Genomic DNA, 20,069 nt, shown 5'->3' with positions numbered 1-20,069 from the left:
AGGTCGTAGCACCTCTGTTATCAGCCGTCTGGTCGTCCGCTCCGGACCCCAGGTCTTGGTCGTAGAGTAGCAAGCAAGGAAGAGGGACCGATAAGCGTTTTTGTGTTTGTCTTGTGACCATTCCTGCTATCCCGCACACTCTCATCAAGTGGATAACATCACGCAAGCCATCGATCCAATGCCCAAATCGTCGTCGTCTCTCGAGCGATCCAAGTCCAGTCCAGCTCTGCATCTGCCTACTCGCTGCGCTTTTCTGCTCGAAAGCCGTTGCTTTAGCCAATCGAAATCGCGACGTCCCCATTGTAAATGTCTTGCGTGTGTAGCTCCGCCCAATGACGACCACTAGATTGTCACTCTCCACGTTAGCCTTCCCTATGTTGTACCCGGCATAAGTCCTGTGAGCGAGGATGCTCGACGGATTTCTTTGCAGGGATTGAATTCGGCTTGGCTGTACTCTCTACATGTTCTCGTGCTGCAGACCAACAGACGCTTACTGTTTTACAGATCAAAACAGGTGGAATGTCTTGCAATCTGCTCAGTCGAGACCACGAAGCTTATGCCGGGTACCATAGTAGTCCTTCGGGATAGAAGACAGAGCCAGCAGATCGCGCTGTTCTCGTGGGATGAGGTCAGGTCGTGAGCACGTTTTGTTGACCAGGGCGTTTCTTCTGACGCGTCTTCGTCTGCAACTGCTGCGTGCTGTTCGCGCATGTTTCGGCCAGACATGCATTGTTTCAACCGTTGATTGGCATGTCGCATGGGGTCAGGATAGACGACCATGTGCGGGAGAAGCGCATCAGCGAGGAGAAATCTCGCCGTGAGATCATGGTACCGAGGATATTAAGGTTTCGCTGTTTTTACGGTGTAGCGAGTAAACGAGAGCTACCAGTTTTGCCATTGTGCACTTATTGGTTTGCCAAGTGTCAATGTTTCGGTCTTTTAGGCCCTGTGGCCGATAATCGGGTACCTGCACTCTGACCCTCTTCCTCCTATCAACAGCTCGTCCACAAGCACAAAGTCCAAAGTACATTACAAGAAGTAGGGATGGTCCATGTCGTCCCACAATGAAACGCCAGCCAGCCACCAGTCTATGGCAAAACCAACTTGCACCAAACTGTAAAACAACGCCGGTCTGCTATATATCGAAAACTCCTCATGCGGTTATGGCGCAAAACGTAGATTAATAAAACCGTCGCCTCTGCGTAGTCGCAACAGCGTCAACCCTTTTCAAAGCACTGTACCCACGTCAATCATCGCGGCAGTGTCGGAGGCAAGTCAAGGTTTTGTGTGCTTAGAGCTCACTTCTTTTGTTGCGTATTGGGAGCAGATGCACCAGCGCCAGGCTCGAGCGTATGATCGTGGTTGTCGCAACGAAGCACTTTGCCACCGTCTTCTTGCGCGCAAACCTGGCTGTTCCGAACCCACTTGTCGTTCATTATTTCTTCCAAGGTGGCACGCTTCTTCGGATCGACTTCGAGCATCCTGCCGACGATGTGCCTACTCTCCCTAGGTAACAAGCGTAAAAGTCGCCATGGTCCCTTAATTACATGAGGTTGTTGCTGGCTTTGGCCGCTAGGCGCTACGGCCGAGGATGCATTGGCGCTGGCTTGCTGCCCGTCAGCAGAAGGGTGCCGTGAAGCCGGCGCTGACTGGGTTCCGGCTCGGTGGTCGTCAGCGGCGTGTTCAAGGTCTGCAGACGATTTGGAAGGACCAGTAATAGACCTCGGGCCGTCGTTGGGCGGAGAGACGAAGAGCTTGTAGGAGTTATCCGAGATTCGAGGTGCCTTCCATGGGAAACGGCGTAGAGTCATGCAGCAGAAGATGATGGCCAGTGACCAGATGTCCGTAGGTTGTGGATCATACTTGGAGAGGTCATAGACTTCAGGTGCCAAATAGGGGTCAGAGCCAACGATGCCTGGCATGGTTAGCTGGAAGTCAGGATCTGACGTGGGGACAGTTGGACTCACCACTTGCTAGGACAACGTCATTCTCAAACGGGTACCGGAACACCGCGGCACTTCCAAAGTCGATGATTTTCATGATGCCGTGCTCATTGACCACAACATTATCCAGCTTCAGGTCGCGATGAGCCAGACCCATGTTGTGCAGGTAGTTCACACCGTTCAGAATTTGAAGGGTGCAGCACGTCATTTCTTCACGGCTCATCTTGCCAGTCATGACAATGGCGAAGAGATCGAATGGCGCGTATTCCATCACGACGTAGTAGTTACCCTTCTCGTTGACCAGGTCCATGGTCTCAATGATGTTGCCGTGGTGGAGGGTGGATCCGATACAAAACTCAGCCGTAACCTTTTTGTTGTAATCTCGTTCAGACTCGTATGAATGTCTGGCACGAAATTGCTTTACAGCGAATGTTACACCGTCACTGCTACGTTTCATCAGTCGTACGGAGCCTCCAGCACCCGAACCCAAGACCTTTCCAAATTTCCCGTATTTGCTTTCGAGACCGTGGTCGTCCGCAAATGGCACGCTGGATGCCCCGTTTGTCACGGGGGGTGTCATGACGCCAGCCTTGCTGGTTCTAGTAGGCTTCTCGCGCTTGGTGACAGGCGCAGAGTTTTTATGTTTCTCCTTCTCTTTGTCCTTGTCCTTGTCCTTGTGCTTGTGCCCGATTTTGAAGAATCGCTTTAGGTTGGACATGGAGTCGTGCCCGTGCTTACTAGGCTTTGAATCAGTCTCTGTGTCGGAGCTGTATCGGCTGCCAGGTCGGCCATTGCCGCCAAAAATGCTTGCTCTGCTACTGCCCCCATCCTCCTTGTCTGAAGCTGTGCCCCTAGACCGGGGTAATGTAATGGTGGAGGAGGATGCCGACTGGTTTCGACGGCTACGACCATCGCGACCACCAAAGATGAAGCGTGCGTCAAGACCATCGAGCGTTTTTGGTTGGGGTACACGCTTCGAGCGGGAGTATGGGTCGTGTTGATCACCTTGAGGCGTGAAGGGACGGCCTATGGATGAGGGGGTAGAGGTGCCGGGAGAATGATGTCCGGGAGTCCGCTCTCCACCAGAGCCAGAGGGACTTGGGTCTCTCGAAGCCGGCAACGAATCGCCAGCAGGACCAACTGTGAAGGAAGGCCCGTGTCTAGGGTGCGGCTGTACTACGTCCGGTTCGACGACTGAAGAAGGCCGGGTTCGCGGCGCTGGCTGCGGGGAGCTTGGAGCAGCCGCGCCTTGGTGGACAGATGAGTCCATTGACGTTGGCGGCGGTTCGTGTGGAGGCGATATCTGCGGGGTCATCAGGGCGGGGTCGCTCGGTTGCTTCCTGTGGTCGACGGCGGTGGTGGGTCTTTCATCACGGGAAGACGTGCCCGCAGGCGTCAGTGGCGGCGACTGCAGAGTAGAAGGCGTGACGGATGCGCCATGTTGGGAGGACTGTCCAGACGGCGTTCGAGAGGCGGGTGATGGAGAAGGTGCCTGGGCAAGGTCAATTGCATGTTCGCCGGCACATGATGCCTGCTTACGCGTGAGGGGGGCAGGGAGACTGGCTCGAAGGAGAAGTTCTCCATGCGCTTCGCCTGCACGCGGGACTGCTGCAGTGTTGAAGACAAGTTGCGCAGCTCCTGCTCGGCCTGCGGGCTCAATGGCTCGTCGGAGGCAGTCTCGCCGGCACCCGTGAGGCCGGCGACATGCTCGAGGGCGCTCTCGGGCTCAATTTCCTGGTTGACATCGCTGAAGCGGACAGACTGCAGCTGCTCAGAGGCCGGCGACGCCATGGTGGGATGCCGGGTGGTGTCGAGGATCACTGCAAGGGCAGTCAGTCAGTCATCGTGGGCCGTAGGGCGTGGGCCATGACGAAAGCACAGCTCTGCTAGGGCCAGTAGCTTACATTGAGAAAAGGTACGTGATCGACGGAATCGGCAAGTTTCACGCCGTCACCCGGCCGCTTTCGCTCGATTCCGGGGCAGACGGGGGGGTCCGCGGGGGATTCGGACGGAGGGAGGAACACAGCGCTCTGGGTTGCGATGGTGAGAGAGGAGCAACAGCCGACGTTTTGGGGGGTGCTGGGTTACAAAGCGCACGTCGTCATGCTCTGGAAGCACACCGGCCAAGAAGCTATCTTTGCCCCGCGCTACTGCACGATCGCGTGCAGCCTGTGACGGATGGCCGGAAAAGAGACGACCGGAGTGGAATGGCTGGCGCACGTGATCTGCAAGTCCCGCGGTATTGCTGCGACGGGTGCAGCAGCCAGTTGCCTGTCGCCAGGAGCAGAAAGGGAGAGAGAGAGAGAGAGAGAGGGGGAGGGAGGGAGGGAGAGAGAGAAGAAAAGAACCAGAAAAGAAAAGAAAAGAAAAAGAAGAAGAAAAAGAGAGAGATAGGCCGCGCAGAGGGGCATTGGCGACATCACAAGCAGAAAGCGCGGATTACTCTTTTTGCTAGCCGCTCCAGGCCGGATCACCGCCTTAGCTCACCGCGACGCATCGAAAGCCTCCACGCCTCTGGCACGACACAGTCCGTTCACACCACCAGCCAGCCCTCAACAACCCTCAACAGCCTCCTGTGATACACACACCGACACTCACCGACGCCCACCCGCACCACGCCTGCTCGTTAAGTGCGTGCAAGCAAGTTGCCCGGCCGCTCCTTTAGACACCTTCGCCTCACCTGCTCCCGGCCGTGCTGCTCGTTGCAGCCAAAAAATTCCGACGTGTTGAACAAACCGATTCAAGAGTCTTTCTGCCCCTTCCAATCAGGGCCTGTTTCTCCACCAGTCACTTACGTAGTGTTTTTGGATAGTGCCTCGCTCATCCCGTACAATGTTCAGCTGGGCCAAGTCAGCGTGAGTGAACCCTTCTCCACAGCTCCCACGTGTCTTGCGCGATACTGCTGTATGACGTGCATATACCGCGTGTCATGTGTGCTCACTTCTTTGCAGGCTGTCCGCGGTTGCCGGTACCGAGGAGCCCATCTACGGCCCTGAGGCTATCCAGCCGGTTGGAAAGAATGCAGGCGACCCGGCCTTTACCGAACTGGCCAAGGAGAACCTGAAGTGGCAGGCTCTCAACTACACCAACGTCGAGACGCAGACCTTTTACTTCCTCTCGGACGCCGGCCACATCGGATTCTTCCAAGTCATCTATAACAACATTTTTGGCGCACGCACGACAGTCCAGTTCAACACCAAGCTCTTCTACCCCAACAACGAGAAGCCTTTCCTCTGGTCTAGTGATCCTCTGTCAAACCATGGCTTCGATGAGGGCCACTACTCTTTCCACGCAGATGGTGTTTCCATCCAGCTGAACGAAGACGGCTCTGCATACACAATCAAGGCTGCAGTCAACAACAGCAGTCTGGTCAACGTCAAGTTCACCAGGACTGCCCCTGGCTTTCAGGGCGGAAAGACTGGAACCAGCAACTACGGTACGGATCCCAAAGAACCTTGGGGCAGCATGCACCACCACTTCTGGCCAAGGTGCGGTGTCGAGGGCTCGGTCATCACCAGGGAAGGTGAGATTAAGATTGACGGTAGGGGCATGTTCAGCCACGCCTTGCAAGGAATGAAGCCCCACCACGCTGGTAAGTGTCCGCACTTCGTCTTACGCTCTGTTCATCTACTAAGAATCGGCAGCCGCGCGATGGAACTTCGCCAACTTTCAGTCGCCCTCGTACTCCGCCATCCTCATGGAGTTCAAGACACCTCCATCCTACGGGTCGACCGTGGTTCGAGTTAGTGGTATCGCTACAGACGGCAAGCTGCTCACCGCCGGCATCAACGGCGAAATCAAGCACCTCGAGACCAAACAGGATTCAGACAATGACTGGCCTGAGCCGACATCGGCAAGCTACCACTGGGTGGGCAAGACCGAAGATGGCAAGGAGATCACCGCAGAGGTCACAGGCGCCTTGGGTAACAAGTACGACCGAGTGGACGTCATGGCTGAGGTCCCAGGCTTTATCAAGACCATTGTCGCATCTGCGGCTGGCACAAAGCCGTACATCTACCAATATGCGCCGAAGCTTACCATCAGGGTGAAGGTTGGTGATGAGGTCAAAGAAGAGGAGGGTGTTCTGTTTACTGAGGCAACTTTCGTCTCGTAAGAGAGTTTTCGTACACATCTATACCATCACGACTACCCTAGCATTAATGATAGAAAGTCAGGCCAGGAGCTTGAGACCTAATGAACAAAGTTTTCCTTTGGTAGTTTGGCATTTGCCTTGTTGACTGTTGACTGCCACAGCGAAACGTCGCAGATGCACAGGACTGGCAAAAGCGAAAAATTGCGATGGCTTGGCTCTTTATCTGTATCTTAAAAGGCCGGCTCTTCATCTCTTCACCTCTTCACACTGACTGTCCCACTTGCCACCTGCATCCTATCGTAGATATTTAAGTTCACCTGACAGCGCGCGAAACAGAGCAAACGCGTCTGGCACTATCTCTGGCCCGTGCCCGCTTCCCTACACCTCTCCCGTTACGCCGCGCCAAACAACATTCGCAACTCCACAACACCAACGCGACATGGTTCAAGAGCGGTCGAAGCAGTTCGGGGGTGCACCGAGATCGGGATTCGCTCGCCCTCCAGCAGTCTCTCAAGTCGCATCGGCGTTCGCGTCACGAGCTACTCAACTGGGCATCGGCCTCGGTAGAGGAGCGGGTGGAATGGGAGGGTTGGGCAAGGGAAAAGGCATAAAGCGACATGCGTTGGTACCTCTTTGCTCTCTCCAGTGAGCCTTGTATGCTGATCAGAACTTAGCAAAGTGCAACGTGATACCATTCAAGGTGTGACTAAGGGTGACATTCGGTAGGTATATCTTTACTGCGGATCATATTGTACTAGAGACTACCACTACACGATCTTTTCCGACTGTGGTCCTCTCAGGCGACTTTAGAGCTTTCAAGAGTTGTCTTCAAGGGCTCTTGTGTTGCGCAGACTTTGCCAGCTCTGCGTCGTGGAGAGAGAGCTACGAGACGACGAAGCTTCCCAGGCATACAGTGCAAGCGCTCAGCTTTGTTTGCTGCACTTCGTCTTCTCGGTTTCCTCTCGTAACACGCCTCAGGGCATCCCACTGACCTTCTGTGCAGGAGATTAGCCCGTCGTGGCGGAGTGAAGCGCATATCAGCAACCATCTACGATGACGTTCGACAGGCTCTGAAGTCACGGCTACACGACGTGAGCTTTCCTCTGAGCTGTACGGAGCTGGCTCTCTAGCTAAGATGTATACAGATCTTGCGGGAAGTCGTCGCTGTCGTAGAGCATTCTGGTCGTAAGACAGTGTGCGTGACGGACATCATCTTCGTCTTGAACCGCGTAGGCTCTTCTCATAAAATCCTGATAATTCCAATACTGACTGCGATTCAGCAAGGTCGTCAACTTTACGGTTTCGATCCTGCATTCATTGGGCGCCGCCGTTAAGTCTGGTCGAACCTTTGCATATCGCCACGGCTATACGTTTTAAATAGGAACCTGGACGCGGGGGTTTTACAAACGTCCTTACGCCCGCAAGATATTCACACGATCCAGGGGGTGGCGCTTACGGTCAGTGGTGCACAACACGACATGACTTTACCAGTCACATGTGGAGCTTCTGTTCTGTTTACATGAGATTTGGATTACAGAGTACTCGGGTCATGATTTAAGAAGAGTACGAAGTTGTCAAGCCCTGCTCGTGGAGGGCATGGGGCATGGCTCGTTTGGAAAGCGATCGCTAGAGAGAAAACAGAACCAGGGAGCAGGCAGTACATGCGTGCATGCGAGGATGCGAGTTCGCAGAGTTGATGGACAGGATAGAGGAATTGTCAATAATAACGACTTGGGCTAACATCCGTCCTTGCGCTCCCAATCGCCGGTCACATAAAGCGGCATGCCCCGCTAGCCCCACTAACTAGCACGTGCTCTCGAATTTCACCTTCTCTCTTTTGACCTGTAATATTGCCCGCCCTGTTGCCTCTCTTGGACTCGCGCTCCCGCCACGCACCTCCACGATGGTGTACTACTTCTCTTCGAACACCGTTACGCCCTCAGCCTTCATCTACGTCGGCAAAGACAAGGTTGAAAGTATGCTCTCTCACACGTGGAATGCTAGGATCTAGAAAGGAATGCACCTCGGGCAGCATGCACTGACAATTCGACAGACGAAGAGCTGATCCAGCATGGCTGGGAGGAGGATGTTTGGTTTCACGTCGACAACCTTTCTTCGGCCCATATCTATGTTCGACTTCCAGATGGCGAGACTTGGGACAAGATCAGCGAGCCGTTGTTGATCGACTGTGCACAATTGACCAAAGCGAACAGTATCGAAGGTGGGTCACTGCAAGAGTCGAGATGTTGTGAGGCGTCAGCGCTTATTGGTGTTAGGTAACAAGAAAGATAATATCACGGTCATCTATACACCGTGGTCGAACCTGAAGAAAGATGGGAGCATGGCTGTGGGCCAGGTCGGATTCAAGGACAACAAGAAGGTATGTGACTGCTGGATATTGTCTTCGTAGAACTGCCTTGACTATATCGCCGTGATCGAATAGCTTAGTGTGCTGACGACCTCTAGGTTAAGCGTATACATGTTGTAGCGCGTGAGAACCCCATTGTCAACCGACTCAACAAAACCAAGGTTGAGAAGTTCCCTGACCTGCGGGAAGAGAAGGAAGCTCGATTACGTGAGCTGAGGAAGAAGGATCAAGGTGCTCGAGACGCAAGAGTAAGTGCCTCCTTCCATCACTTTTCTGGCCTTCTCTCTAGGCTACAGTGCCTTTTTATCATTTGTGATATGAAGAGTCCTCTTCTGACGCCTTTTAAAGCGCAAGGAGGAAGCACGCGTTGCAAAGGAGCGCAAGGAGCTTGCCTGGCAGCGAGATCACGCCTACGACAACATGATGACTGAGGACAACATTGCCATGTCCAGCAACCAGGATCGGGACGAAGACTTCCTGGACGACTTCATGTAGCGGCAGGTGTTGGCCTCCTTCTCTTCAGCGTCCTTTATAGCATAAAAGTGTGGCAAGCAGGCGTTCGGTAACGGCTTCGATGGTGGCTTCAGTGGCCGAAGGGTTCTCGCGAAGTCATGGATGGAATGCAGATCTCCATACTTTCGTTGAGCATACGAATGTTATGGTTGAAGGTGTCGTAGGCAGTGGTGCGGATCTCGAGTTCTTCACGGGTGCTGCTCTGGTCAGCACTTGGTGAAGCATTGCGCGCAACAAACAGTACCCACCGAATCTTGGTCTTTGCCTTCGAGCGACCGCCCTTGTCTTGATTCCACCAGACATACAAGAGGTTTTTCACAATCTTATGTTCCAAGCCATTCTGTTTCGCAGCGTACTTCAGAAATTCGAGCGTGTTTGTAATCTTTTGCTGATCAAAGTCGTGGGTAGAGCCCTTGCGAAAGGCTGCGCGGAGTCGGTCGCGCAGAGTGAAGCGTGCAGGCTTGGAAAACTGTATGGCCCTCAAGCTGTGGCGGAGGACATGTCTGTAAGCATGAACGATCGCTTCGTTCGACATGGTGGTGAGCGCGCCAGATGTCACAAGCAATGCGCCCGAGTACTCATTGGTTCCCTCGGGATTACTAATGCCGCGGTGTGTCGCCTCACTCCTGCGACCAGCTGCAACCGCTCACTTCACCATCACTCCTCACCCCGCCTGCTCTCTTCGTTGCAACCGGGGCGTGTAGAAGACTATAGAACCGTCTGAACCATTGTCGTCTATCTGCAGACACACTGCGCACCGTGCTAACTACTGATCGCCACAGCACAGCTTTTGTAGACGCCATCATCTTGTCATCCCACCTCAGCGCGGTTTATGGCCATTGCCGCAAGCTCGAGACATGGCAAGAATTCATCATGCACGCCCGCAGCAGCAGCAGGGTATTAGTCGCGCTATTGCGATTGAGAAGACTCGTGCCGCTGTGAAGAAGAAGAAGCCTTATAAGATCGTACTTGAGGCCGTTACTCAAGAGAAGAAGAAACTACACTCTATCGTCTGTCGCCACCTGGTTTATACTCGCGCACTCGCAACTGACACTCATCTAGCTGACATACGCCTCAAACGCACCCCAAGGGTTTGGCTTCGTTCCCGCCGGACACCCAGAGATTACCGAGTGGTGCAAAGAACAATGTCGTCAGCGCAACCTAGACGTGCACATTGTCTCGGTTAGCAGCAGTCAACCTCGAGGAAGCCTCATGTACTAACGTAGTCACAGGCAAAACCTAAAAACAAGATGCACGCCGATCCTGAGAAATTGTCGCACCATGTACACCGTGTTGGGCACCATTTCCCCCTTGACATCATCAAGCTCGCTTGCAGCAAGTTCGGTTACGAGTACGACGAAGACTCTGGTCTCCGCAAGACTAGAACGAGTGATCGAGAGAACTGGATGATACAACAAGTTGAGAGCTACTCAACAAGGCAGGCGCTGCATGGCCGCCCAACTACAGAGAAGGGCACGAAAGACCACATCAGTGGTGCTGTTCGTGAAATGTTCCCCAAGATCCCCGAAGCGGACCTCTCGTCTATTGTCAATCATGCTTTTGAAGAGGTAGATACACACCTTTCACGTCGGTGAGTTATGTGCATGCTTACGTTTTCTAGGGTACAAATCGAGTAGGTAACGCCAAAGAGCTCTCTTTGGCACGTCGAGTTCAACTTGCTGTTGTAGCACATATACGTCACACCTACACAGATTATGACAAAATGCTCAAGACCGGCTCCTGGATGGAAGCTAGACAAAAGGTTGAGCACGTGTCCCTCGCCAAGCTCAAGGAGTGGCGAGACGAGACTGGCGAACAAAGCAATGAGATTGAAGACACCTTCCGAGAAGTCATCGTTCTCGATGACGACGAGGATGAAACGAGTGATGGAGGTGATACCCCTGATGAGCGCGAGCAGAGCATGGAAATCGTCTCTAACCGAGTGACTGCCCACGACATACAACTTGAACACCATCCTCAATATCCGTCCGCCAGTGACTACGAAAGAAGGCGAGGACATGGAAGGACAATTTTTGTACATCCCTACCCCCCACCATCATCTGCGCTTGGTTCTCAAGCTCCGCAATATCGTGCACCGATGACACGGTCGGTCCAGACCCGTCAGCTAGCTCAACCTGAGCCATTCTATTCCGCTCACAGCAAACCCCCGATCGATTCGTGAGTACGGTCGCTTGACATTGTCAAATTTTGCTCACGCCAACCAGGAGACACAGGCCAACAGTGTTCCAACCCGAACCGAGAAGAGCGCCGAACTTTATGCGTGATTCTGATGGGCGGTTGTACGAAGTGAGTTTGGTAGATCGTGCTTGGAAGCCCGATATCACAATAATCCTCACCCCCTACTCGTAAGCTAACCACCAAAGCTTCAACCCATCGACGAACCACGTGCTCCCTCAAGGGTAGAGTATGATCCGCCATATCGTACCGCAGCCCGTTACACTCAAGAGGACCATGTTCACTCTTCACCTCGTGTCAATGCTTTTGACGCGCAATATAGCAGGCTTCCGCTTCCGCCATCAAGGCGCGCCTCAGAACTGGAGACTGTTCTTCCGTCGGTAGAGCCTGCGACGGTCGATCTCGTTTCACCTCCACGTCATTTTTCTGATCGCAATGATGTTGCCAGGGAGTATGATGACCATCAATCGTCTAAGCAAAAAGAGCTTCCCCCGGTTCCATACTCCAGGGATGTACTACATGAACACACCGTCAAGCGAAAGAGACCTTCCATGCACGACCAAGAGGTCTTCCCAAGGCCTGGTCCAACACAGTCCGCTGAACATTCCCATATGCGGATGCATCCATCAACGGAGCCTCGTAGCCGGCATAGAGCGCACCCTTCGCAGGAAGTTGTTGATCTAACATCTAGCCCACGTCCACCGCCACCTGGCGTAGCTGGTGGTCGTTATGTCAATGCCCAAGGACGCCCGACTGCCGGTCCGAGCAACCGTCCTTATATTCCGGAAGTACAACGTCGTTGCTCACCTGAGGTGAGGAACGGATATCATGATTACCCTGTTGGAGCACAACCCTATGCTTACAGACCTGATTCTGACAGGATGTATCAGAGGCGTCCTCCACCAGCGCATGACTATGTTTCTTTAAGAAGATGAGTTGTTGCGTTACATGTTGAAACACATTTCTGGGCAGCCATAAGTGGACGACCTTCAGGTAGCCACTTGCCACACTGGGTCTAGCATGCGCGAGTTTGGAATTACTGGTCTCTATCTGTTGCGAACGATACCCCTTGTCCTTTTGTCTCTGTTGCATTCCAGGTGTTCAGGGTGTCTTCGGACATATTTGTGGTTTGGCAAAGATCTGCTTGTTCACTTGAACGACAGCGTTGTGAGATACGACGGCTGCTGGCACGTTGAAACTGCTCAACACTGGGGCATAGGGAATAGCCCGGCGCTTGCATAATTGTATATTATCCTGGCCGTATTGTCGATATACTGGAGCGTCTTCTGCAAAGTTGAAAACAGACTTACCCATTTGCTTGTCTATGTTGTTGACATGGACGGTGCTGCACCATTCGATAACACTGGCAATGCACCCTTCGTTGGACCTACGATTGCCGACTTAGTACAGAAACAAATCTCGTCTGGTATACCAACATTAGGTTAGGGCATTCGTCCTGGGTCGGATCTCAACAATGACGCCTTGGAGGTTCGTCAAGCAGTGTACAATTGGGACGCTTGGGCTGCGATCATTATCAACCCAAATGCCTCAGCTCTGCTGCACCAGGCAGTTGCAACCGGCAACGCCTCGTACGACCCTCTCGGCGCCTGTCAGCTGGTCTACCAAGACGCAAGAGACGACACAAACTAGTACGACTTCATGCTGCCGCTCATAGTCAGGTCATGACACAGGCAACGGGTTAGGTTAGCCAGCAGTAGGCGCGCATGGCACTTGAAAATGCCAGCGACCCTACAGTATTAGCAAATATTCAAGCCGCACTGCAAGCCATCAGTTCCGCGATCGGAATCTCTGAATTGAATCTTCGCCCGTTCTATCTTATACCGGCATCCCTGTTGTGTCTATTGGCCTCATCTGTAAGCGCTGCCATAGTTCGTACCAATAACAACTACTAACATGCCACCACAGATCTTATAAATATTTCCTTCTTTAGCTTCTCCTTCTACCTCCCCATCCACATGACATACATCAATCCGCAGAACCACTCGCCCCTGAAGTTCCACCAAATGATCATCTGGCGCTGGTTCGCTACCATGAGCACCTACTCCATGCTCTTGCTTGCCTACTCGTTCGTCTCTATAGCCTTCTAGATCAACTTTACACACACCAACTCCATCACTTCTGAAACCCAGGTCACAGACGTCAGATATAGAAATCCAGTTGCATACGGTCACGGCATATTCTAAGTGTACTAAATACTAAACTTCTTCGGCATGATTGCGCTAGGATTGGCCTGTGAGAACGTAGCTATAGTTGTTAGCGCGCTATGGATAGGTCTTTGGCTCATTATCTGGGCCATCACCAACGTCACTACGTCCTTCTATGACATTGAAATCGCGCCTGCGTTCTATCGATGGGGTTATGTGTGGCCGCTACATTCGGGTAAGTCGTTTCTCCTCATCCTCTTGAAACCCAAGGATGCTAATCCGTGCCTAGCTGTCAAAGGCAGTCGCCAGATCTTGTTTGGACTACACTTACGCATCGGCCTGGACTTTAAAATCCTCATCGCTTGGGATGCAGTCAACACGGCCTTCTTCCCGCTCTGCTGTTGGTTTATGAGGTGGAAGAAGCAGAGGGGTGTGACGGGGTATTGGGAAAGCTAGAGTGCACGGTAGCGTTTGTGAGCTGCAAGGTGAGAGAGATGTTGAAACAGATGGTTAATAGTAATCATATTTATAGAATTGATATTTCATCACACGATGCAATTGCCATGGCCTGCAGAAACGCGCTAAGACGCGCTAGGTCGCGCGGCTACTGTCCTTTCAACCAACACCTTCAGATGCTTTGTTTGAAGCCTCCAAGTGGTAAGCTCGAACAGCAGTATCTTTCCCCAAAACTGGAGACCCAAAGTCTTCAACATTGATAAAGTCTGTGTTGCCGAGGTGGCAATTGATGAAGCTGTCACGATGACCTCAGACTTCCGCCGCACCTGGGCAGGGTGATCATCGTCATACCTAGAAGCTGCGTAAACACACAGCGAACTTGCCCACACAGCTCACACATTTCACTCTGAAGCGATACCAAGCAACTGAACTCAATACCTGCCAAATCAATCAACCAACGTACTCTTTCTCCACGTTCACGTCATGTCGTTTCTCCTCCGCCCCGTCGCACGCACGGTCCCGCGCGTCTCGACTTCGACCACAACCCGCACATTTACCACTACCCGGGCTACAGCCCAAGAGCTAAAGCGCGGTCCGAAGATGGGCTCCAACAAGCCAGATCAGAGCGCCAATTCATCCGCAAAGCCCAACGCCGATACCCGCTCAAAGCCGCTCAACACCGATCAGCAGTCTAGCTCGTCTACGCAAGAGCACAAGAGTGGTGACGATCACCCCGCGAAACAGCCCGACCAGCAAGCCCAGCCCACTAGGACTACGGGAATCGGCGGTGGTGAGAAGGTGGAGGGTGGAAAGGAGGGTCTGGGTGAGATCAGTGAGAGTGGGAAGAAGAATCTGGCCGGGCAGTAGAAGCGGCAAGTTCCGAGAATGGTGAGAGGAGGATTTCTAGCTTGATACATTGGCAAATGACAGTTTCATTGGTCTTGCGTCGCTTGTCCTCTGGTATTGAAACGTGGTAATATGTGCGCATCACGTGTCCGTGAGTTTGCTCCTGTTCACCGGGAAATAACATGCTGGACATTCCTGTCGCCATATTAATCGAGAGGACGTAGATTCCGAGCAAAAGTAATTGGATTAGCTCTCATAACTTGTAGCCACTCCCCTGGCAGCCAAGTTGTACGAAGCGTGAACTTTGTCTGTAAGCTCGGCTTGTTCGGCACGATAGGGGTCAAAGGTGGGCCAGCCTATTGCGGGTCGCAGGAGATGTGGTGTTCATGGTAGTTTGGCGGAACGTACCCAAGCTGTCGGTGCGTTGCATGGTATATCTCATGGTGACATTCGAGCAGCTGGCAGCGGGTAATATGCGATGTAATTTCGATAGGATGTTCCTATCTAACCGGCTCGAGATCGTGAGTGACATGGCTGCACCGGAGATGATGTTGTAGATAGGTAAATTGATGGTCGACGAGCATATAGTGCTCACGGTATCTTGGAGTAAGGAGGCATGTGAAAAGCAGGGTCAAGTGCAGGTACTGCGGGGGTAGGCACGTTGCTACACGTGACAGGGGTACTCTCCTGGCATCGATTTTACCTCACTGGGTCATCTTGGTGTGGCATGGTCCGAGGGAGGGGGAAGATAACGGTGTGGCTGACACGTAATTCCGGAGACTTATGATAAACGCGGTCTGCAGCCGCGGTAAAGGCAGCCCACAAGCCGATGACCTGCCGTTGTGAGGTGTTCTGCGCGTGTTTCTGCGTCTCTATGACAGGCAACAGAATAGCGCTCGAACTGCGATTGGTAAGAGAACATACAGGATGGACAGCGGCTCGAGTGCCGAGATAGTAAGGCAGATCGGTAACTAGTAAGGTCGACTATGTACTGCTGCTGACACACAGTTCAGAAATCGCCTGCCGTCGTCGCAGCTGGAGCTCAATGCGTTCAAAACTGTGATGCTGCCAGGTGGGTGCTCAACTTGAAGACCAGATGCAGAATGTTCCGTGTAACCCGTATCGTTACCACAGACACACCACTCTTGTCATAGACACGTTTCTGGTATCGAAGCGTCTGGATGGGCGCCGGCTTGATGTGGGATGAACGCCAGGGGTGGGACAAAAGCAACGCGTTAGAGCGGGCTAGCGTACCACGGGCACGGACACGGCACTGGTGGGTCTTTCCGCCATGGCGAGCACCTCGGCGTCGAGATGCAGCGTCTTTGGACCACGAATGCGTATTCGTCCCGGCAGGGTGAAACCTTTCTTACTTCTGCTGCACCTACTAGGATCATGAGTAGCATTTCCCAGCCATTGGGACCTCGTTATGCTGCATCAAAAGCACGACCAGGCCGTTGCAGAGTGAAATATTGGACTGAATTCGTTCGCGATTTCTCCACGCTTCACCCCACGTCATACCCATACCTCCATAGCAGAGCTCGGATAGCTCCTCACATTACGAATAATAGCTCAGTCCATACAGCTTGGAGCTTCTATATCGGAGGAGGATATCTTGAGCTTCCCGCTCCCTGCACAACTCGCAAGTTACTGCGACTGTCTTGTTGCTGGTCAGACAGGCAGCCCATGAACACAACATCATAACTGGACTTTGCACATACGCACACCAAGCACGACATGGCTCCCGGGTAAGTTGAGAATCTCATAGCCCCTTGTGCGACACCAACATGGCGCACATGTCTTCAAATATAGCGGTCTGATTGTTGTGTCTAGTTCAATGAAAGAGACCATCAAGGCTCTCGACAACACCTTCGGTGCTTCTGACGTACCATACCCACTGCCTGAAGAGCTCTGTGCGACTATACAGAGCTTCCTCGACCGCTACGATAACATCGACGACCACGATTCGCAGCGCTTCCATGAAGACCTTCACGCTCTGTACCAACGACATGTCGCAGAGCACGCGCCTAAACACGGCGCATTCCTCTCTGCACTGAGACTTGTGCGCCCAGCTCTCACCGGTGAGGCAAGGTTAACGACATGGTGGAACCTGGTCCTGAAGCCTACAATCGACGGGATAGGGCACAAAAGGCACGCGATTGAGGATGCAAGAGAGGTTGTACAGAGCATACTGGTGTACGACGCTGAAGAGGATCAAAATGGAGATCGTGCACGAGTGTCGAGCCTCCTTACTCAAAAGATTTTGGATGCATACCTCCGTCGAACGAACGTTTCCAACTCGGCGGATAACGTCGTGTCCCCAGAGAACGAATTCATCGCCAACGAGCTTGAGAGTGTCCTTGTAACTTTTGGCCGAAAGATGCCAAAGGTATTTATCACATTCTGACATTTTGGCAAACAACTGACCTTCTGCAGTTGCTGTTATCCGCTCTCGATGAGCTGTTCGTACAGAAACAACATCGTATGCAAGCGCTGGGTCTACTAAGCGCTTTCGTGCGTCTGCAACCTCCTCATCTGCACCTAGTCCTTGACACTTCACTCCTACATCATTTAGAGAAATGTCTGCTTATCGATACCTCCACAACTGTCATCGAACTTGCCCTAGTGGTTTTGATCATGCTTTTGCCCCATATCTGTGGAGCTCTGACCTCCAACCACCACCTCCCGAAGCTGTTTCTGATTTACAGCAGGGTTCTTTGTTGGGACAAGCTAAGCAAACTGGATGACCAAAACATGGCACATGAGCATGGTGAAAAAGACTTCGAAGACAGCGAGGAAGAACAGGACGACGAAGAGAATGATCAAGCATGGGAGCAGCTACAACCGGTCGAAGGGGAAGAGGAAGGTTCTCCGACACTGATGCACTACTTCACCTTCCTGTATGGTCTGTTTCCGCTGAACTTCATGAGTTTCATCAGGAGATCTAGGAAATATCTGAAGTCGCTCAATTTCCCAGGCGCCCAGGACTTCGATCTTGATCAGGATCTTATTCACAGTCGGACCGAACCTTACCGACTTGTTCATCTACTGCACCCAAATATATTCACGACCACAATCGAAGAAGAATTGAGCGAAAACAGGTGGCTAAAGAGCGATCCAGCGGATGTTGTCACCGATTGCATGGATCTCTGCGTGGCAGTGTCAGCAACGCTAGAGGATCCAGGGCCACCTCCAGCCTCCAAGTTACCGCCCATACCACCTCTCCCTGAAGTCCCAGCAGAATTCGTCCTTGACGACTCTGATATCAGCTGGAGGAACACCCAGTCGACAATGTTTGTTCCCCCTGAAGAGAGGCCCAGCATGCCTGACACTGTCGAGATGCCGTTGAGATCGAAGTCGGTGGCTTCTGTCCAATCCTTCAAATCAGCATCACCTCTCTTGAAGACTCACGATACGATGGACTCGCCAACACTACCACCCACAAAGGACGCTATGAAGCAGACGTTGCTGAATGCATCTACTGCACCTGAGCAGCGACAATTTCACCCGCAGCCAAACCTTGACAGCTTTGCTCGCTCTGTAACGGGCACAAGTTCGCCCTCACATCCACACCTCGACTCTCCCAATCAGTCCATGGCATCATTGCAGCGAGAAATTATGTTACTCCGTAACGATCTGAATTTTGAACGCTACCTTAAGCTACAACACCTATCACATATCGGTCAGCTGCAGCGAAAGCACATCAGAGAGGCTGCAGTCGAAGCGGACACTCAGAACTTGATCAACGCCAACAAGACTTTGAAAGCTAGACTTAACAAGGCAAATGAGCTATATGCGCAATTGAAGAAGGAAACACTCACTAGTCGCAACCAGTCCAAGAAGTGGGAGAGCGATCTCAACGCGAAGGTTCGAACGTACAGAGACAGCGAGAAGACATGGCATAGCGAAGAGGACAAGCTGCGATTTGAGCTGCAAAGGACACAGTCCGATTACGAACACCTGAAGAGGATTGTAGAAAAGGCTGAAGCAGAGCAGTTGAGGGCTGAACAACGGACAAGAGCTCTGGAGTACGAGCTGGAAGACTACAGCAACGTGCGCCACGAGCTCAAGACTGCGCAACAGAAGATTATAGAGTACGAGGATCAGACTCAAGATCTCCACTTACTCACCCAGCAACGTAACGACTTGCGTAACGACCTCGAAATAGCGAATATGCGCCTGAACAGTCGTGAGGCAGAGCGTGAACATTCCGTCACAGCCTATGAACGGCGCATAATGACGCTTGAGCAACGCTTGCAGGCAACGGAAAGGACGGTGGGTCCACCCGGACAGCTGTCATCTTCTGTTCAGCAGATGCTCGACTCTGTGCTTGCTGCAAGCCACGCGAAGCTGCAAAGTCTGAAGAAGGCGCATCAGAATCTTGCAACACAGCACACAGATCTGCAGATGAAGTACCAAGACCTTGAAGCTGAGCACCAGGCTGCACTGGGGCGCTTCAGCACACACGAAAAGACAGGGCACCACGAGTATGCGCAGTCACAGCTAAGTCGCAACTCTAGCTTGCGTGAAGCGAACAGCTACGGCTCACAACATTTGCCTCCGTTGTCGACCCAAACGCCTATTAATGAGGAACGCGAGTATTTCTCCGAATACCACTCCCCAAACTCAGTGAGCAGCCCAAACTCAGCTATCTCATCAGCGGCGCAACGCCCGCCTCGATTAGACTCCATGCCAAGTCATGGCAGTCAGCGATCTCAAAGGTCACCTCCGGGTCCTTCAATGTACCCTGCATTCGGCGGATCCCTCCACCCGGACCTTTACGAACCCCAGGCATTAGCCAGAAGTAACGCTGCCGTTCAGTCAAGTGGCAAGAGTAGTCTCTCGGTCGACACAGATGGTAGCGGTGGCCGAGCCGACAAAGACAAGGTAGAGGCGAAGTCTGAGGTCAGGGTATACGGTCGTGGTAAGTGGCGTCGTTCTGTCTGACACTGATACAATAGGCTAAAACTAAACAGGTGGCGCTCAAAACATTGGAAAGAAAGTCAAAGACAAGGAACAAAAGAAGTCTTCTTCATCCAAAACGGGAGGCTTCCGCGGTCTTAGAGGTATCATGTGAGGCAAAAGCGATATGATTGTTGCATCTGCGGACGCTACTTGACGGACTGGTCGCTTCCGCGTTCTCGAAAGCATGCAGGTTACTTTCTAAATACCGTAGCAATCACGGCGCACAAGTACGCAAGATCATTCCTAGTGTTCAAGTCATACTGCGACGGCGACGGCAACTTTCTGTGCCTCTCGGCATGCTCACACTAGCATTAATACATATTGTATAATGACATCGAAACAGTTTTCCGCTGCCGTTCATGGATTGATACATGCACTCATATGTCAAAACGGTAGCCGATGTCAGCCCGTTGTTGGGAATGGTGATGTATGTGAATTGTCCAGGGCGAGGGCGAGGGCGAGGGCGAAGTGGCATGGCGTGGCGCGGCGTGGTTGGAAGAAGCAAATTTGGTAACGGTAGTACG

At 52.6% G+C, this 20,069-nt stretch overlaps 8 protein-coding genes across 9 annotated transcripts, besides 5 other annotated features; 6 read left to right on the top strand and 2 right to left on the bottom strand.

The window, feature by feature from the left end:
- Positions 1-1,298: 1,298 nt before the first annotated feature.
- On the bottom strand, positions 1,299-3,734 carry EKO05_0009204 (Nitrogen permease reactivator protein; the record flags this gene model as incomplete). The annotated part of the gene is made up of 3 exons (XM_038942163.1): positions 1,299-1,915; positions 1,968-3,435; positions 3,483-3,734. 3 exons carry the CDS (start codon positions 3,732-3,734, stop codon positions 1,299-1,301), a joined length of 2,337 nt encoding a protein of 778 aa, XP_038795807.1.
- Positions 2,588-2,627: a tandem repeat.
- A 490-nt stretch (positions 3,735-4,224) lies between the features above and the next one.
- Positions 4,225-4,276: a tandem repeat.
- Positions 4,277-4,325: a tandem repeat.
- Positions 4,326-4,337: a tandem repeat.
- Positions 4,338-4,775: 438 nt separating this feature from the next.
- Positions 4,776-6,057, top strand: EKO05_0009203 (Putative cell survival pathways protein; the record flags this gene model as incomplete). Its single annotated transcript, XM_038942063.2, has 3 exons — positions 4,776-4,798; positions 4,895-5,535; positions 5,588-6,057. 3 exons carry the CDS (start codon positions 4,776-4,778, stop codon positions 6,055-6,057), a joined length of 1,134 nt encoding a protein of 377 aa, XP_038795806.2.
- Positions 6,058-7,939: 1,882 nt separating this feature from the next.
- Positions 7,940-8,899, top strand: EKO05_0009202 (uncharacterized protein; the record flags this gene model as incomplete). Its single annotated transcript, XM_038941910.1, has 5 exons — positions 7,940-8,012; positions 8,090-8,257; positions 8,313-8,416; positions 8,503-8,652; positions 8,753-8,899. 5 exons carry the CDS (start codon positions 7,940-7,942, stop codon positions 8,897-8,899), a joined length of 642 nt encoding a protein of 213 aa, XP_038795805.1.
- An 88-nt stretch (positions 8,900-8,987) lies between these two features.
- Positions 8,988-9,452, bottom strand: EKO05_0009201 (uncharacterized protein; the record flags this gene model as incomplete). The annotated part of the gene is made up of 1 exon (XM_038946725.1): positions 8,988-9,452. The coding sequence occupies one exon, from the start codon at positions 9,450-9,452 to the stop codon at positions 8,988-8,990; it is 465 nt and encodes a 154-aa protein (XP_038795804.1).
- A 322-nt stretch (positions 9,453-9,774) lies between these two features.
- Positions 9,775-12,048, top strand: EKO05_0009200 (uncharacterized protein; the record flags this gene model as incomplete). 2 transcript variants are annotated; one of them, XM_038941856.2, is made up of 6 exons in its annotated part: positions 9,775-9,927; positions 9,980-10,099; positions 10,150-10,485; positions 10,539-11,095; positions 11,143-11,224; positions 11,302-12,048. In XM_038941856.2, the coding sequence occupies 6 exons, from the start codon at positions 9,775-9,777 to the stop codon at positions 12,046-12,048; spliced, it is 1,995 nt and encodes a 664-aa protein (XP_038795803.2). The 2 variants fall into 2 exon arrangements, with proteins under 2 accessions (XP_038795803.2, XP_059493468.1); XM_059637485.1 differs by having other exon boundaries at positions 11,143-12,048.
- Positions 12,049-13,344: 1,296 nt separating this feature from the next.
- EKO05_0009199 (uncharacterized protein) lies at positions 13,345-13,734 on the top strand (the record flags this gene model as incomplete). Its single annotated transcript, XM_059637484.1, has 2 exons — positions 13,345-13,513; positions 13,568-13,734. 2 exons carry the CDS (start codon positions 13,345-13,347, stop codon positions 13,732-13,734), a joined length of 336 nt encoding a protein of 111 aa, XP_059493467.1.
- Positions 13,735-14,217: 483 nt separating this feature from the next.
- Positions 14,218-14,601, top strand: EKO05_0009198 (uncharacterized protein; the record flags this gene model as incomplete). The annotated part of the gene is made up of 1 exon (XM_038946724.1): positions 14,218-14,601. One exon carries the CDS (start codon positions 14,218-14,220, stop codon positions 14,599-14,601), a length of 384 nt encoding a protein of 127 aa, XP_038795802.1.
- A 1,716-nt stretch (positions 14,602-16,317) lies between these two features.
- EKO05_0009197 (uncharacterized protein) lies at positions 16,318-19,657 on the top strand (the record flags this gene model as incomplete). The annotated part of the gene is made up of 4 exons (XM_059637483.1): positions 16,318-16,328; positions 16,414-16,969; positions 17,017-19,504; positions 19,557-19,657. 4 exons carry the CDS (start codon positions 16,318-16,320, stop codon positions 19,655-19,657), a joined length of 3,156 nt encoding a protein of 1,051 aa, XP_059493466.1.
- Positions 19,658-19,987: 330 nt separating this feature from the next.
- Positions 19,988-20,012: a tandem repeat.
- Positions 20,013-20,069: the final 57 nt, after the last annotated feature.

This window comes from Ascochyta rabiei, chromosome 16, assembly GCF_004011695.2.
Source record: "Ascochyta rabiei chromosome 16, complete sequence".
Lineage (NCBI taxonomy): Eukaryota > Fungi > Ascomycota > Dothideomycetes > Pleosporales > Didymellaceae > Ascochyta > Ascochyta rabiei.
Note: the sequence above shows the minus strand (reverse complement) of the source record. Positions and strands in the feature narration are given on the sequence as shown.